This window comes from Hemiscyllium ocellatum, chromosome 24, assembly GCF_020745735.1.
Source record: "Hemiscyllium ocellatum isolate sHemOce1 chromosome 24, sHemOce1.pat.X.cur, whole genome shotgun sequence".
NCBI lineage: Eukaryota > Metazoa > Chordata > Chondrichthyes > Orectolobiformes > Hemiscylliidae > Hemiscyllium > Hemiscyllium ocellatum.
Window position 1 is genome coordinate 13,315,153 of NC_083424.1, and position 18,371 is coordinate 13,333,523.

Below are 18,371 nucleotides of genomic sequence, written 5' to 3' on the forward strand. Positions count from 1 at the left end.
CAAAACTAGGTATGATCACTCTGCGTCTGATCATTCTGTACCCAGAGTATCTTTTGTACAAACAACATGTGCTTCAGCCATAAACCTGAACACCTCTCACTTGCAGCAGTAAGAACAAACTCTGGACAAAAGGCTGTCAATTTCCAATCTCCCTTCCCTGAAAAGGATGGCAATTTGAAATACACCGCAGACCTGAAAAAGAAATCTTCATTTGCCAAACCCTTAACAAGTGACAAAACTCTCCCAAATAAGAAAAAACATCATGGAATAAGATGTTGTGCTATCTTGGTCCATAAGATTTTGCACTTTGCTTTCAAATTCTCCTGTGTACTCTCAGTGAAACCATGACCACATAAGAAGCTGACCATTGTTATTTAATTATACAGCACTGTACCATGTTGTTGGCGTGTTTCACAGTTGTTCCCACATTATCTTTTGGAATCTTTGACTCTTATTAAATAGTTAAACAAAACAGTCACCTTTCCTGAAGAAGATCACTGAAATAGCAATGAAATAAAACAAAGAGTTTGTCATATCTGTCGGCGTGAAATGGTATCAGACACAGTAACAAATCAGCTGGTCTTCTTCACGTAATGCCACTGGGATTTAGACATTTAGCTGGGCAGACTGAAATGTCTTCAGTTTAACAGAAGGATATCAGCTTCCTTTGTGCTGGAATGTTGGGGGGTTGGTGGAGGTCACCTTCATTTATGCAGTCAACTCCGAAACAAACCACTGACTGAGCAAACAGGAGAGATCTCACGACAGATGATCTTTATTCTCTCTGAACGGAAAAATCCTTTGGACAGAAAAGATCATCCACTGTTGTTCGCAGTCTGACATCACCCTCTTTCCTTTGAACTCGCTCAGCTGCTAGTGAAGAGCATCTCTGTTTGGTTTCTCTTATCGCACGGATATGTTCCTCTATCAGTCCACTAGATGTCTTTCACTTTCTTTGAGTGTCTTTCATGTGATTAGAGGTGAACGGTTGGGGGAAAGCAATCTGATGGATGAAAGAGACGCTTAGAAGTAGCAGTGAGTGAAGAATCAAAGAGCGTAAGAGATGGAAGGAGATGGGTTGGTGCAGTGGTTCTGAACTTTGTTGTTATTGGGAATATCGATTCAGACTGTGACCTTTCTCTGCTTGACCCCATCCATTCCTTTTCTGACCCTCCCACATATACCAGCTAGGAGAAGAAGAGTAGCAGATACATAGGAACACTGACACCTAGAGTTCCCCTCCAAGCCACACACCATCTTTATTTGGAAATGTAACATCATTCCTTCATTTAGGATAGGGACAAAATCCTGGAACTCCCTCCCTTAAAGCTTTTTCAGTGTCCCTTCACCGACTGGGAAGATGGTCAGATGATAGTAATGTCACTGGGGTATTAAACCAGAACCCAGACTAATTTGCTGGGAACATGGGTTCAAATCTCACGGGGAGGGCAGATGGTGAAATGTGAATTAAACACTCATCCTAATAGTGACCATGTTGGCAACTGTTGCAGACCACATGGCCAACTGTTGTGAAAACCCATCTGGTTCACTAATGGCCTTTAGGTAGAGAAAGCTGCTCTTCTTACCTGGCCTGGCCTTACCTGGCCTGGCCTACAAGTGACTGCAGACCCACAACAATGTGGTTGACTCTTAACTGCCCTCTGGGTAATTAGGGATGGGCAATAAATGCTGGGCCTAGCCCAACCACAACCTCATCTCTTGAATGAATAAAGAAAAGCCTTCAATAAATAGGACACCACCTGGTGTTTAGAAGGTTCATTGCAGGTGTATTTTCCTTAGGGTGGGGGAATTCAAGACTAGGGGGCATGTTTTTAAGGTGAGAGAAGAAATATTTTTAAAAAAGACATGGGGGGGGCAATTTTTTTTACACAAAGAGAGGTTCGTGTAAGGAATGACTATCTAGAGCAAGCGGTGGGTGTGGGTACAGTTGTAATGTTTAAAAGGTATTCAGGGAAGTACATGAATAAGAACTGTTTAGAGGGATACGAGCCAAGCGCAGGCAAGTGAGACTTGTTTACATTTGGGATTGCGGTCGCCATGAATTGTTGGACCAAAGGGTCTGTTTCCGCGCTGTATAACTATGCCTCCCAGTGGAGTCCATGATTGAGGTCCAAAGGCATCAGTTATGGTGTGCACCAGCACCTGCCACCCTGATAGCTGGGGTCTGCTGGCTCAGTGCTGCCTCAGTAAAGGAAACAAACCTTGCCTTTGACACATCTCACTTATGGAAGAACCCCCCTCCTCCATCTTGTATGCTCAGCACTGGCCAGTTCCAACACTGGGTGGGCCAGCAGCTCTTGGGGTGGGAAGCAAGTTTTGCGAGTGTGGAGGGGGAAGAAGCATATTATCCACAACTGGACCAAAGGTAGAACTTTTTCAGTTGCTACAAGGATTCAGCCCTTAGGCCCATTGTTTACAGTTGTACGGAGGGCAAGGAGGATCACATTTGACTTCAAAACTCTCCTGAAACTGGCAGCTACTTCTGGAAGGAGGAGAAAGTGAGGACTGCAGAATTTTCTGATGAAGGGCTAATGCCCAAAATGTCAACTCTCCTGCTCCTTGGATGCTGCCTGACCAGCTGTGCTTTTCCAGCTACTTCTGGAGTCCACACATGCTCAGTTAAATGTGGAAATGCAGAAGTTGTTGTCAGTGATTCTAGTCTTCTCCATAGGTGTGTGCGACTGATATTCCCTTAAACTATAAACAATTCAAAATCACTGATCTGCTGAGAACTCCACCCTTTATGCTGGTCTGACACCATTAAAAAGCACCTAAAAGTTACAAAAGGAAGATGATACACTTGCTGGAAATCTAAAATAAAAGCATAAAATGCTAGAACTATGTAGCAAACAGACAGCATCATTTGCAGAGGGAAAGACAATCTGAGGTCAACAAGTTCAGAAAGTTCAGAATGTAAGGGGTTTTAATCAAGGGTGGGTAGCAAACACAGCAAGAGTAGAGGATCATTGATAGAGTGATAGTAAGACTGAAGAGATAAAATGAGATGGAAGAGGGAAAGTTACAAATAATGAAACATGGAGTGTATCCACACAGGAGGCATTGTAGGCAGAGTAAAGAACCACAGCTGCCCCACAGCTAAAACAAGACAGCACACTGATAATCAGAAAAGAATGAAGAAACAAAATCTGGGCAAAGCTCACAATTGTTGAAGCCAGTGTTGAATCCATAAGGCTGTAAATTAGCAAAGCAACTGATGAAGTGTTATTCATTAAAAATATTGGACCGCGTTAATGAAGTGTAACTGGGTATGCAGCTAACTAAATTATAACCACTTCTGAAGAACCTTGCTGGTTCCAAAGAAATAATTTTATATTTGTGTAATCTTACATTTTAGTATTCTTATAAACAATTCCAAGATCTTTTAATGAAATAACATTTCATTAATGTTTATGCTATCTCACTTCTAACATGTATGCCAATCTCACTGAAAAAATCATGATGGTTAATCATAGTACTTACTTCCTGGTCTGCTGTGCGTGAGAATACTTCAATGTGATTGGCTGCTATCTCATTTGCTGATATGAACATTGTTGGACCCTTGATGGTCAAATTGATTTGACACCATAGACAAACTATTGTTGTGTAAGGCAAAAAAACAATCACAGAGATCATTAGATCTTCATGGTTAGGTTTCTTCCAAAGTCAGTGCTTAGAAACATTACCTTCCATCTGAGCTCAAAATGTGAGCCACACTCCTGTCACTGACTAGCTCTCCTGCACAGATGTTGTATATTTTTCTCTACTTATCTCTGAAACCGAGGCTATATCCAGGTTATAAAAACACTGGTCCAACTACAGTCCCATAATGCAACCTAATCAGCAAAGATTTGTACCTATAGTTTAATTACTTAATGCTTTGCCTTCTATGGTTTTGATTCTAAAACCTGCCAAAAAGCTAAGGAGGAAGAAATATTCTTATAAATTTGGGTTAGAGTTTGATGTTCTCATTCACTGCTCCTGAGTCCAAACAAATTACATCTCGCTGTCAAGTTAGCCATCCTTTTTTTAAAAAAGCTAGAAGAACTGCGAGTGCTGGAAATCAGAAACATAAACAGAAGTTGCTGGAAAAGTTCAGCAGGTCTGGCAGCATCTGTGGAGAGAAATGGTGGAGATGAACTCAGAAGGGCTCTGAGGATGGGTCACTGTACCTGAGGTGTTAACTCTGATTTCTCTGCGCAGGAGCTACCAGACCCGCTGAGCTTTTCCAGTGATTTCTGTTGTTAAGTTCCATCCTTTTACCTGAGTGTTTCTTTCCTGTATTGACTCAGTGAAGGTAATGGGTAGATCTTTGAAAGTGTGTATTTAATTAGTAAGGCTTATTCATGAACATCCACATTTAAATAAAGGTATATTGATAGCTTAATCGCATTGTAATTATCTGCATAATATGAAAGAGTCGACAATTATAGAAAAGAATATAAAGTATTCAATAACTACTATATTTAGAGTCTTTTCTATCATTTGATGAAAAGCAGAATAACAGGAACAGGAATGAGAAGTATAAACTAGCACAGTAACAAATTTAGATCAGATAACAGATGGAAATTTGAACAGTAGTAAGTGATTAATTTTCAGTGAAACAGCTGAAGATAAATGGCTGGAATAATCTGAGTTATTAAGATGCAATCTTTAGTAGCATTTCAAGCACAATGGAAGATGGGTTAGTTAATGCAGAAGACTAAAACACAAATACAGTTAGTTCCTCTAGAATGTGATAGTTGCATTCTTGTGGAATCTCGCATTGAAGAAAAATCACGCTTTAGAAACTGTGCTTAAAGTGTTGACGATGTAATCATGTTACAGCCAACACCTGTTTTAAAAGGCCACACTTTAGAAAGCGTTCCCAATTTGGCAATCGTGTTACAGCAAGTTCGCATTAATAAGACACACGTTGTAGCAAAACTACCTGTAAGTTTTTTTTTAGGTTTGACCATCCTTATATTTTCAGAACAAATTCCCTCCCCGTCCCAAACCTTTTTGCCTCTCAGGAGAGTTGGAAGCAATAGAATAATATGAAATGTGCATGGTTCATCCTTGTGAATCCTTCACTTATTGACACTGGTTTTGTTTTGCACACACCTTCCTTTCATCTGTGACCATAAATGCTGCTCCAAATTTCTTCATGACAGCTGGAACCAGAGCCTGGAACCGACGCCGGAATTCACCATGAACCATGTGATCAGGGAATCCTGCAAAATAACCAAACCAGAAAATCATTGCCAAACGTGTCTGAGAAGGAGAGATCACACATCACCCCAGGAGCAGTGAGAAAACATAATGCCTGACCTGGATTCAAATTCTTTCCTTAAATCTCTCTACCTTGTTGCTTCACATTTCTTTCAACTATATTGACACAACCAAAAGGGGAGGAGGGCATTGTCACTGTAGGCCCACTACTCCACTGCATCACTACAAAAATAATTTCAATGGTAAACAAGATGGTCCATTAAATATCTTATCCATGTCAGAGTTCAAATCAAAAGATCTATTAATCCAGTTTTTAATGAACACAATCATTGTTTAGATGCTCTCTGATTAACCTGCTCAGAGATGTTATTACTCATTGGGGTTGGGTAACAGATGCTGGGAGAAAGTGAGGACTGCAGATGCTGGAGAGTCAGAGTCGAAAAGTGTGGGGCTGGAAAAGCACAGCAGGTCAGGCAGCATCCGAGGAACAGGAGAGTCACCGTTTCAGGCAAAAGACCTTCATCAGGAATCTTATATCTTTCCTGATGAAGGGCTTATGCCCGAAATATCAATTTTCCTGCTCCTTGGATGCTGCCTGACTTGCTGTGCTTTTCCTGCACCACACTTTTCGATTCAACAAATATTTGCCTTGCCAGCAGCACCCACATCGCATGAGTTCAAAGCACTGTATGATTTGTACTGTTTCATCATTAGCTTTGCAAAAATCACAACTAGCTGTCAACTGCCCTGCAGGAAGTTGCTGCATTTTCACATTAATCTTGAATGAACTTTTCCATGGAATGCTAAGACTGGTAATTAAAAGTGGAGATGCCTTTTCATTAGAATTTCATCAGAGTAGTGGGCTATGGACCAATTGCCTGAAAATGGGATTAGTGTAGTTTGGGTGTTTGTTGGTCAGCAGAGACATGGTGGGCCGAAGGGACTGTTTCTATGCTTTGTGACTCTATGACCTCTGGAGTAGGTAGGGATTTGAACCTAGGCCTCCTTGTCCGGAGATGGAACACTATCACTGCACTACCAGACCTTTCAAATTTCACTACCTGCCAGGGTGAGATTTGAACCCATGTCCGCAGAATATCAGCCTGGGGTTTTGGATGGTTGCTTCACTGACATTTACCACTATACTACCAACTCACCCTATTCATTGCAATTATGAAAAAAGATGTACTAACTGGATATGCAATAATTAGTTTATGTACACAGTCAGCAATATAGAAGTATAAATGTTAATTTGTCTAAATAACCCCACAACACAGACATATGAAGACACACATACTTCAGGGGAAGGGAAAACACAATGAATTTCTCTGCAGAGATTGGCTTCTAAAAATAACTTTGGCTAATGAGTTATTCTTGAAGGGAAAAGGATAAAACATAAAATGTTCAAAGGTTTATTGCTCTGGTGTTCTGGCATGTAGGTCTAGTTATTAATCATGTCCAGTTGTCTCTGGAGTCTAAGGAGACACAGCTTGCTCAAAAAATGTAATATAAGAAGTTCCTGCAGCCAATTTTTCACAAGAAGAAATAGTTTCATCCTGAACTCAACAAAAGGGTATTCTTTTCAGAAGTGGAAGAGATCAGTTGGGTAGCCCTTTCTCATAGGTGTCTTGTCTATCAAATGAAGACTGGATAAAAGCAGAAATCTCTCCAAATCAATCACTGTTCAAACAGTCCCAGCAGGGGCCTACTGAATAGCAAGCAGGCATCAATCTGATTTCTGCAAAGCCTTGTTTACAAAAAGACCTCCTATATGCACAATGATCTTTTTTTAAAGAAACCACTCCAGGTATTCCCACAAAACTTGAACTAAATCATTTTGTTCACAAGTGCATGAAGCTTACATCTTCCAAGAAAGATTAAGCATAAAATGTTTTCAAATATATATAATATGTTTCTCATGACAACAGGTCACCTCAAAGCAGTTCACAATCAAGGTGCTTTGACCAGGCTTTCAGCCATAAGTCTTTGTGTCCTCTATGCTGCTTGCTGTCATTTCTTGTCTAATTATGCTATTTCTGCCACTGTGAAGCATCCTGGGATCTTTTGATACATTAAAAATATCAACAGTCCAGTAAGGTGCATTAGTTTTGCAGTAATGGTGCTGGAATAACAACCCAGGCAGTGAGGAATCCCATCATGACATGTTAAGGTGTTGAAGTCTGTCACAGTTTATGGGATAGTGCTAGAAAGTAACTACAAAAGCTGCCACGTTGCCCTAAAATCCCAATTGGCTCTCTTAACATCCATCAAAGAATGATTCCTATCAGCCCTACCTCACATGGCCTGTTTGTGACTCCACTCCAATAAAGTGGTGCTGGTAAAGCCCAGCATATCAAGCAGCATCTGAGGAGCAGGAGAATCGAGATTTTGGGCATAAGCCCTTCATCATGTTTGTGAATGTTTGTGAATCCAACTCCACATCATATCTTTGGCCCTAATTGTCCTCTGCTTTGAGCTTCTCAAGCAATAAACTGTGACCTTAATGACAAATCTGAGGACAAATCAGTAATACAACATCCTGAGGGCCACCAGTTCTATTATTTTCCCTTGGCTGGATGGTCAATTTCTATCTGTTTACACTCCTGTGAAGCTTTCCTGAGCTAAAGGTGCTATATAAGTGCATGTTGTTTTTCACAAAGCGTTGGGATGATTTCAGCAAATAAACTAAAGCAGGATAGTTCAAACATGGACAAAAGAGCTGAATTTCAAGGAGAGGAGAGAATGGTTTCCCTTAATATCAGAGCCTCACTTGACCAGGTGCCCCAAGCAGCAATGACCCCCAGCAAACCCCAAATCAATGGGAATCAAGGGAACATACCTGGCATGCAATAAGGCGAAAGTGAGGACTGTAGACGCTGGAGATTAGAGTCAAGATTAGAGTGGTGCTGAAAAAGCACAGCAGGTCAGGCAGCATCCGAGGAGCAGGAAAATTGACGCTTCGGGCAGGAGCCCTTCATCAGGAATGAGGCTAGAAGACTCGGGGGTGGAGAGATAAATGGGAAGGGGTGGCCGAGTTTTGAGAAGACTTATAGCTCAGGTTGAGGTTTTGGATATAGGTTTGCCCACTGAGCTGGAAGATTCATTTCCAGACATTTTATTACCTTACTACGTAACATCTCCAGTGGACCTCATGCGAAGCAATGCTGAAAATTCCTGCTTTCTATTTGTATGTTTGAGTTTCTTTGGGTTGGTGATGCCTTTTCCTGTGGTGAAGTCACTCCTTGTTCCTTTTCTCAGGAGGTGGTAGATGGGGTCTAACTCGATGTGTTTGTTGATAGAGTTCCAGTTGGAATGCCATGCTTCTAGGAATTCTCGTACGTGTCTCTGTTTGGCTTGTCCTAGGATGGATGTGTTGTCCCAGTCAAAGTTGTGTCCATCCTCATCTGTATGTGAGGATATTAGTGAGAGAGACCCAGGTGGGTGAGGGTGGGTGGGGGTGGGGAGAAGGTGGTTGAGAGTTCAATAGGTGCATGGAGGAAGGGGCAAAGGTGATAGGTCGGAGAGGAGGGTGGAGCAGATAGGTGGGAAGGAAGATTGACAGGTGGGACAGGCCATGAGGATGGTGCTGAGCTGGGAGTTTGGAACTGGGGTAAGGTGGAGGGAGGAGAAATGAGGAAACTGATGAGGTCCACATTGATGCCCTGGGGTTGAAGGGTTCTGAGGCAGAAGATGAGGCGTTCTTCCTCCTGGCATCAGGTGGTGAGGGAGTGGCAGTGGAGGAGGCCCAGGACCTGCATGTCCTCAGCAGAGTGGGAGGGGGAGTTGAAATGTTCAGCCATGGGTCAGCGGGGTTGAGTGGTACGGGTGTCCTGGAGAGATGATTTTGGTCGTTGAAAGTCAGTCATCTCAGCTCCAGAACATCTCTACAAGAATTCCTCAGAGTATTGTCTTAGGCCTAACCATGTTCAGCATCATACATCACTCCTCAGATACTGAAATAGCCCATGTTCAAATGCAAAAAGATCTGAACAATCCCAGGCCTGCACTGACAAGTGCAAGCAACATTTGTACCATGCAAATACCAGGCAATAACCGTCAGCAGCAAGAGATAATCTAATCACCACCCCTTAACATTCAATGGTGCTACCATAACTGAATCCCCCACCATCAACATCTTGGGGACTACCATTGACCAGAAACTCAACTGTACAGCCACATAAGTACTTTGGCTACAACAGCAGGTTAGAGGCTAAAAATCCTACATCAAATAACATACCTCTTGACTTCATATAAAGACTGTCCTCTGTTGACAAGGTACAAGTCAGGAGTGTGATGGAATACTCCCCCTCTTGCCTGGATGGGGGGACAGCTCCCACAACACTCTAGAAGCTTGACACCATCCAGGACAAAGCAGCCTCCGTTTGACTGGCACCACATCCACAAACATCTGCTCCCTCCACCACTGATGCTCAGTGGCAGCAGTTTGCACTGTCTATAAGATGCACTGCAGAAATTCACCCAAGGTTCCTTAAACAGCACCTTTCAAACCCACAATCACTTCCATCTAGAGGGACAAGTGCAGTAAATACCTGAGAATGCCACTGCCTCCAAGTTCCCTCCAACCCGCTCACCATCCTGACTTGGAAATATATCACTGTCGCTGGGTCAAAATTCTGCAATTCCCTCCCTAAGAAAATTTAATCTACCCACAGAACATGGACTCCAGCAGTTCAAGAAGGCAGCTCACTACCACCTTCTCAAGGGCAGCTAGGGATGGGAAATAAATACTAGCCCAGCCATTGAAAGCCACAGCCCAGTAATGAGTTAAAAAGAGATATTTCACTCAACAGGGAAACAAAGGGCCAGATTTTTCTAATGGTCAGATAGTTGTTCCTGCAGCATAGATGGGAGTTATATATCAGGATTCTGCAGAAACCCTATCCTAGTAGACTCTGAAGAATTACAGGGGAAATGGGTAATACCATGATACCCTTCATTTAGCAGTAGAGGTTTACATTGTGTCTTCACAATAAAGTTCATGCCTACCCCAAGAGAGAAACACTTTCCCTGACATAGACCCTTCACCAGCTTCTACCATCTCCCTCACCCGCACTCCAAGTTGCCTGCCCCTTTTCTGCCCAATACTGTGCAGGACACAGTGCACAGGAACTGTCCTGGAGAATCTGACAGATGCCACCAAAACAGCTGAGGTGAATCTCCAACAGTCTAACTACCAATTCAACAGTGGTCCATATCTGAACATAGTTCCCATTGTAACTCTATTGGGCCCCATTCTGTGGCATTCTCAGGAGAGTGAGAACTCCCTTAAAGTGAGTCTCTCATCACTGAGGAACCAGCCTGGGAGATGGGTTCTGTAACTGAGGTAGGCATGACTCTTGCAGAATGTAGGCATCTGGATAGCTGGCACACACAGCAAAGGCGATGAAGTCCACTGCCAATGCAAACAGGGCATCCATAAACTATGGATATGCTGCCACATGTCAAGTCTGCAACTGACCCTGGAATAAGCAAGACTGAATGGAATCAGTGCCACTGTAACCCAGACTGGTACCGACAGTATTTGTTGGCTGTTGGTTTGAACTGTCAGCTCATACTGCATGACAGCACATGTGCCCATGACCTTCTCAGCATCCTTCTACACTACAGCTCCGACATGTCCAGAGAGTTGCATCTAAGACAACACCCAGCCCCACCCCCAGGGTAATATTCTTCTTGGGTAAAAACCAATATCACTGGAGACACTCAGTGCTCTGAAGAAGGTTCAGTGGACCCAAAATGTTAACTCTGTTTCCACAGATGCATATCTATCTGGCCCAGATCCGTTCCGTTTCTCCAGCAATTTCTGCTTTTGTTTCAGTTTTTCTTAGGTTGAAAATATTCTTCTGGGTCCTGCCTTTTGCTATCTGGGGACGCCTCCTGCCTGCCACAATGGTCTGAATGTATGGCGAGACTGAGGAGATAGTGGAATGCCCCTTTTAAATAAAATAACAGCCAGTTTGGGACACTGAGAGCAATATGGCCGATTGAACGGCATGCTGGGAAACTGGTCAACTAAATGGTAAGCTAGGAAAGGAAGTCAAGACAGTAGGCCAGGAAGCTTGCAGAATTCACTATCAAATGGGATCAGGCCAGAGAGATACACAACTGTCATTGACTATATTGGGGAGGTGTTGATGAAACCCTGCTGCAAGGTTTTGGACAGTGTTTTAGTCAAACTGTTTTTGCAGCAGCCCAGCCCCTGAAGCCTGCTCAATAGGGAAATTACAATATCCAATACTGCCTTCTTTAACACCTTTTTCTTAGATGGAAATTCATTCACATGGAGTAACTGAATTATGTTGATTACATTGCTGCATCAAACTGGTGTAATTACTGAGGAGGAATCTGTGTGTTGGTTACCATGCCGGCACAGTAAACGATGGTAAGGTAGTGTACTAGGGGAGGTTCAAAGGGATTGTATTTCAAGGGGCTATCCAAGTCAAAAGGGATTGATACTCCGGAGACACCACAAGAAGCAGGAAGCTAGGAAGGGAGAAGAACAATCTCAGTCTCAGTTCAGAGCTGCAATCTGGGTAATATAAACTTCATTATCATCTTGCAGTTCCAAAGCAGACTTTAAAGCAGTGTGAGGGCATGGTAATTTAAGAACTGTAAGATTACTAGGGAAATTGGAGAGAAAGATGTACTTATAGTATTGCATGCATATAGCTTGTGTTTCAATGATAATAAATCACGTCTCATTATTAGTGTAAAGCAAGTTCCAGTAAGTAAGCAAGTAAATCAGACACATGTGCTAAACGACACCTACAAGACCTACACATAATTGGAGATTTCTGTCAGTGTGAGACGATTTCTCTGATAGCCTGTCCTGCACTCGCTTTGCTGCCAGAGATAAACAGCTGGCACCCACTTCACCATCTCATCGCTAATTTAAGGCCAGCTGTTTGAACAGTGGTGTCCGGGTGGCTTTAACAAACCAATAACTTTAAATAAAGTTTCCTGACCTCTGGGCTGCCCTCCAGATGGGGTTCTCAACTCCAAGCTAAGGACATCTTTCTACTGGAGAGTTGAGAAGGTTAAAAACCTTTACCACTATAGGTAACCTCACTCCAAACTCATTGTCAAAACACACCCCTTTCTCACTGAGACAGCAATCTACAGAGCCAAGGATGGATGCAGGACATCTTCATCCAGATTCAAAGGCTATAAGAAATAGGAACAGGAGCATAGTCCACCATTCTATAGGATCGTGGCTGATCCAGCATCTGTTATGCCCACTTTCCTGCCCTTTTGCTACAATCCCTGATTCCCTGACTGATCAAGGATCTCTCTATCCCAGCCTTAAGCATACACAAGGACTCTGCCCCCCCAACTCTCTGTGGTAAGGAACTCTCAAGGCTCACAACCCTCTGAGAGATGAAATTCCTCCTCATTTCAAGTGTTGAATTCCCAGCCCTTTCCCCTGAGGCTATACCCTCTGGTCCGAGACTCTCCCATGAGGAGCAACATCCTCTCAGCATTAGGAATCTGATATGTTTCCATGAGATCACCTCACATTGTTCTAAACTCCAGTGAGTAGAGTGCTGAGATGTTTAGCTTTTTGCTCATAAGACAATCCCCTATATCAAGGATCATCCTCATGATCTTATCTTGAACAGCCTCCAATGAAATGATATCTTTCCTTAAGTAAGGGAACCAAACTGCTCAATGTGCTCCACATATGGTCTCATCAGCACCTTGTACAGTTACAGTCAGACTTCCCTACTCTTATACTCCAACCCACACCCCCCGACGTAAGAGCCAACACTGCATTAAAATAAAACAAAGATCTGCAGCAGCTGAAGATCCGAAACTAAAACAGAAATTGCTGGAGAAACTCAGCAGGTCTGGTGGCATCTGTGCAAAGAAAGCAGAATTAACATTGCAGGTCCAGTGAACTCAGTTCTGATGAAGAGTTACCAATCCTGAAAATTTGGCTCTCTTTCTCTCCCCAGAGATGCTACCAGACCTGCTGAGTTTCTCCAGCAATTCCTGCTTTCATTCCAACATTCCATCAGCCTTCCTGATTACCGGATGCACCCTTGTGCCACCTTTCTGTGTCTTATCCACAAGTAATCTCAAGTGCCTTTGAGTTGGAGCTTTCTGTAGTTTTTTCCATTGAAGTAATAGCCTGTTCTCTTGTTCTCCCTCCCATAATGAACAACTTTACATTTCCCATGTGTCATTTTCATCTTTGGCCTGCTTCTTCTGATTGGATGGAAGCATGATAATAGACGGTGAACTCCACCACAGGGCTCCCAGGCTGAGCTCCACCACAGAGCTCCCAGGCTGAACTCCATCACAGGGCTCCCAGGCTGAACTCCATCACAGGGCTCCCAGGCTGAACTCCACCACAGGGCTCCCAGGCTGAGCTCCATCACAGGGCTCCCAGGCTGAACTCCATCATGGAGCTCCCAGGCTGAACTCCACCACAGAGCTCCCAGGCTGAACTCCATCACAGAGCTCCCAGGCTGAACTCCATCATGGGGCTCCCAGGCTGAACTCCATCACAGGGCTCCCAGGCTGAACTCCATCATGGGGCTCCCAGGCTGAACTCCATCACAGGGCTCCCAGGCTGAGCTCCACCACAGAGCTCCCAGGCTGAACTCCACCACAGAGCTCACAGGCTGAGCTCCACCACAGAGCTCCCAGGCTGAACTCCATCACAGGGCTCCCAGGCTGAACTCCATCACAGGGCTCCCAGGCTGAGCTCCACCACAGAGCTCCCAGGCTGAACTCCATCACAGGGCTCCCAGGCTGAGCTCCACCACAGGGCTCCCAGGCTGAGCTCCACCACAGAGCTCCCAGGCTGAACTCCATCATGGGGCTCCCAGGCTGAACTCCATCATGGGGCTCCCAGGCTGAGCTCCACCATGGATCTCCTAGGATGAACTCCATTATGGAGCTCCCAGGCTGAACCCCATCATGGAGCACCCAGACTGAACTCCACTATGGAGCTCCCAGGCTGAACCCCATCATGGAGCTCCCTGGCTGAGCTCCACCATGGATCTCCTAGGATGAACTCCATTATGGAGCTCCCAGGCTGAACCCCATCATGGAGCTCCCAGGCTGAACCCCATCATGGAGCACCCAGGCTGAACTCCACCACGGAGCTCCCAGGCTGAACTCCACCACGGAGCTCCCAGGCTGAACTCCACTATGGAGCTCCCAGGCTGAACTCCACCGCGGAGCTCCCAGGCTGAACTCCACCGTGGGATTCCCAGGCTGAGCTCCATCATGGGGCTTCCAGCCTGAGCTTCATCATTGGGTTCCCAGGCCAAGCTCCACCACGGAGCTCCCAGGCCAAGCTCCACCATATAGCTCCTAGACCGAGCTCCATCAGAGGGCTCCCAGGCTGACCCCTACAATAGGGAGCCCCAGCTGAGCTCCACCACAGAACTGTCATGATGAGCTCCATTGACTACAGTAAAGTCAGAGTGACAGAGCACAGGCAACGTACCTCTGTTGGCAAGGAAAAAGGCAGCTTAAAGTAGTGTGAATAAATTAGGTAATAAGTATGTTAACAGTATAATGTTAGAACAGATACTGTACCTAGCCTGTAGAGACGAAGTGCATCCAGTAGCTGTGTTCCCTGAAGCTGAGTCCTCAGTGTTGGGATATCAAACATTGCTAGTGGGTGTTCTTTGCTGTTCTGTGCCTCTGCTCCAGCTCCAGGTCTTTGACTAGCAGGCATTTTCCCTTCTGTATCTTTCTCCTCTAGTCTTGCTACAAAGCAGTGCACAAAGTGTGCTTCAGAACGCTTCATAAGGTTTGTAAGAACATCCTAAGATTTTAAAGAGAACAGATTAAGACTTTATTTGAACTTAATTGAGGAGCAATTATTTGGGACACTGTATCACATTATTGGTATTAGACTGTACTGGAGATTCAGGAACAATTTAAAACAGATAATAATCATGTCACCAAAGGTTCTCATGCAATGTTTAACTTTTCCATTTCTGACTCCCATTGGAAATTGCCTGCACAGCTCCCTTCGAAAAATGAAGATTAGATGATGCATAATATCCACTTCCACTCAGTTAGCAATTTTTTTACAGATGTGATTGGAACTCCTTTACATTCTGAAATACAAAACAACCTGCGGGCGGCACGGTGGCACAATGGTTAGCACTGCTGCCTCACAGCGCCAGAGACCCGGGTTCAATTCCCTGCACATTCTTCCAGTATCTGCATGGGTTTCCTCAGGATGCTCCGGTTTCCTCCCACAGTTCAAAAAAAAATGTGCAGGTTAGGTGAATTGGCCATGCTAAATTGCCGTAGGGTTAGGTGAAGGGGTAAATGTACGGCAATGGATCTGGGTGGGTTGCGCTTCGGCGGGTTGGTGTGGACTTGTTGGGCCAAAGGGCCTGTTTCCACACTGTAAGTAATCTAATCTAAAAAAAAACTTCCAATCTTAACTGAGTTTCACCTGGCTAAGGGATAAGTGACTGTTTTCAGGAAATGGGCCAGGCCATAAAAGATTCTTAATCACAATTTTTGTTCAATGTAGCAGGGATGTTAGTTCTAACCCGTGGAGACCAGATTTCCTGAGACTGGAGAATCCCAGCAGGTAAAAGGAGTTGAAGCAGAACAAAGAGGTTTAGAGCATTTACAGCACAGCTTTATGGCCAAGAGGAGCAGGAATGTTTCCGCCAGAAACAACATGGCTCACACTTTACACCACCATTTGAGATTGTTGACAACTCCTGTGCAGGTATCAGACACACCCAGCATGATTGCCAGCATCTCTTTGTCCAAGTCTGAAACTCCCATAATGTAAAACAAATAACTGTGCTTGCCAAAGATCTGAAATCAAAACCAAAATAGTTGGAGGAACACAGCAGATCTGGTCGCATCCTTGGGGGAAAAGTAGAGTTAACATTTCGAGTTCAGTGGCTTCTGTATTAAGAAGAGTTGATTGCTGCTGATCTCCAGCAATTTCTGTTTATCTATCTGAAACTCCCATGATCACTGAATCACCCATAGCTAAGCCCCACCACATGCAATCTCCAACTATCCCCACAAGATCTGATATCCCTCCAATTCACCTGCACCGCACAATCCCCAGTACCTTGCCAGCCTAACTGGGAAACCATTTGTCCCCTGAGCCACAAACTGAAGTATACTTATGTAATACAGTCAAACATACAAAAAATGCTATTTAATTTAATGTTCTTATCCCCAGCTATCCACATGTAATTAATCTGCATGTCACTTGTCAGCATAAAATAAGCTTTTTCTAAGAAAGTCAGTGTTTCTTAACACTCCCAAACTCATTTTGCCAATTCATTCACCAGAGGTTAGCTTAAATATTTTTATGAAGTTTCCAATCTTCCCCACCAGTCCAAAAGCTCAATTTAGCTCCTCCTTGTCTAAGCCTCCCATTTGGGTTTTCATAATTTCAATCAATTTCAGCTGCTCACTTAGGTTTTCGAGCATATCTTCCCTCATATCGAATCCCAAACAGGAGAAATTCTTTCGAATTTCAGTTTTAATCACTCCACTGATTCTATACATCCACAGGGTCTCTTTAAAGCAGTAAAAAGACCTCAGGAGATCTTTTGACTTTAACCATCAACAGAATTTAATGGAAAGCTGAAAAGTAAATTTTTAGTAGAAAAATATTTACAGTCAAATTTTACCAACCAGCCCCTTGAAAGACATAAATGATCACTGTTTATGTGCTGAGCTATTATGTTCTACTTAACCTTTGCAAACAAAGCATATTTGCTTTGTAATTGAACTGCACGAGCAGATTTGGTCAAATCTATGATTCCTTAAAGGTCTGACTCAAACAATCAACAATGCATCCAGTACCATCAGAACTGTTTTTATTATTCATTCACAGGACTGTGGCTAGGTCATCGTTTATTGTACATCCGGAACTGCCCTTGTTAAGGTACTGGTGAGCTGCCATCTTGAATTGATGCAATCATTGGGGTCTAGGAACATGTATGGTGCTGTCAGGAAGGGAACTCCAGAACTTTGATCCAATGACAATGACAGAATGATGATAAATGTGCAAATCAGGAAGATGTATAGTGTGAAGGGGAATTTGTAGGCGGTGGTGTCCCTGTGCATCTGCCACACTTGTCATTCGAAATGGTAGAGGTTGTGGGTTTGGAAAGTTCTGATGAAGGACCCTTGGTGAATTGTTGCATTGCATCATGCTGCCACTGTGCATCCGTGATGAAGGGAGTGGATGTTGTAGATTGTGGATGGGGTGTCAAACAAGTGGGATTGTGTTAGGCTTCATGAGTGCAGTTGGAACTGCACCCATCCAAGCAAGTTGAGAGTATTCCATCACCCTCCTGACTTGGGCCTTGTAGATGGTGGATGAAGGTGCACGAGACAGCAGTGAATTGCTTGCTGCAGAATTCCTAGCTTCTTACCTGCTCTTGCAGCCATAGTACTTACATGGCTGTTCCAGTTCAGTTTCTGATTAAGGATAAACCCCCAGGATTTTGACGATGAAGAATTAGGCAATGTTAATGCCATTGACCTTCAAGGGATGATGATTGGATTCTCTATCGTTGGAGATGGTCACTGCCTGGCACTTCTATGGTGTGAATGTTTCTTGCCATTTATCAATACAAGCCTAGATATCATCCAGGTCTTGCTGCAAATGAACCTGAAGTGATTTAGTCTCTGAGGTGTCGCGAATTGTGCTGAACGTTGTGCTATCATCAGTGAACATCTCTATTTCTGACCGTATGTTGGAGGGAAGGTCATTGATGAAACAGCTAACGATGGTTGGGCCTAGGACATTACCCTGAGGAACTCCTGCAGAGATGTCCTGGAACTGAGATGACTGACCTTCAACAACCAGAACCATCTTCCTATGCGCTGAGTATGATTCCAACCAATGGAGAACTTTTCGCTATTTCCCATGAACTATATCACATCTCCTTGATGCCTTACTCAGTTCCTTAATGTCAGGGCAGCCACTATCACTTTAACTCTGGAGTTCAACTCTTTTGTCCATGTTTGGACCAAGGTTATAATGAGATCAGGTGCAGTGTGCAGTGCAGGTGCAGGTTGAACCCAAACTGAGCATCAATAAGTAGGTTATTCCTTTGTAAGTGCTGCTTATCAGTTCTGACAATGATCCTTTTCATCCT

General features: G+C 43.8%; 1 protein-coding gene across 6 annotated transcripts in view; it reads right to left on the minus strand.

Annotated features, from left to right (window-relative positions):
* The window catches only part of LOC132827048 (unconventional myosin-XVIIIb-like), a 350,661-nt gene that overhangs the window by 160,942 nt on the left and 171,348 nt on the right, over nucleotides 1-18,371 (minus strand). For all 6 annotated transcript variants that reach the window (XM_060843476.1, XM_060843475.1, XM_060843474.1 and 3 more), the window contains 2 exons: nucleotides 14,803-15,034; nucleotides 5,122-5,231 (listed from right to left, as the gene is read on the minus strand). In XM_060843476.1, coding sequence (XP_060699459.1) covers nucleotides 5,122-5,231; nucleotides 14,803-15,034 — 342 coding nt within the window. The remainder of the gene's footprint in view (nucleotides 1-5,121; nucleotides 5,232-14,802; nucleotides 15,035-18,371) is intronic.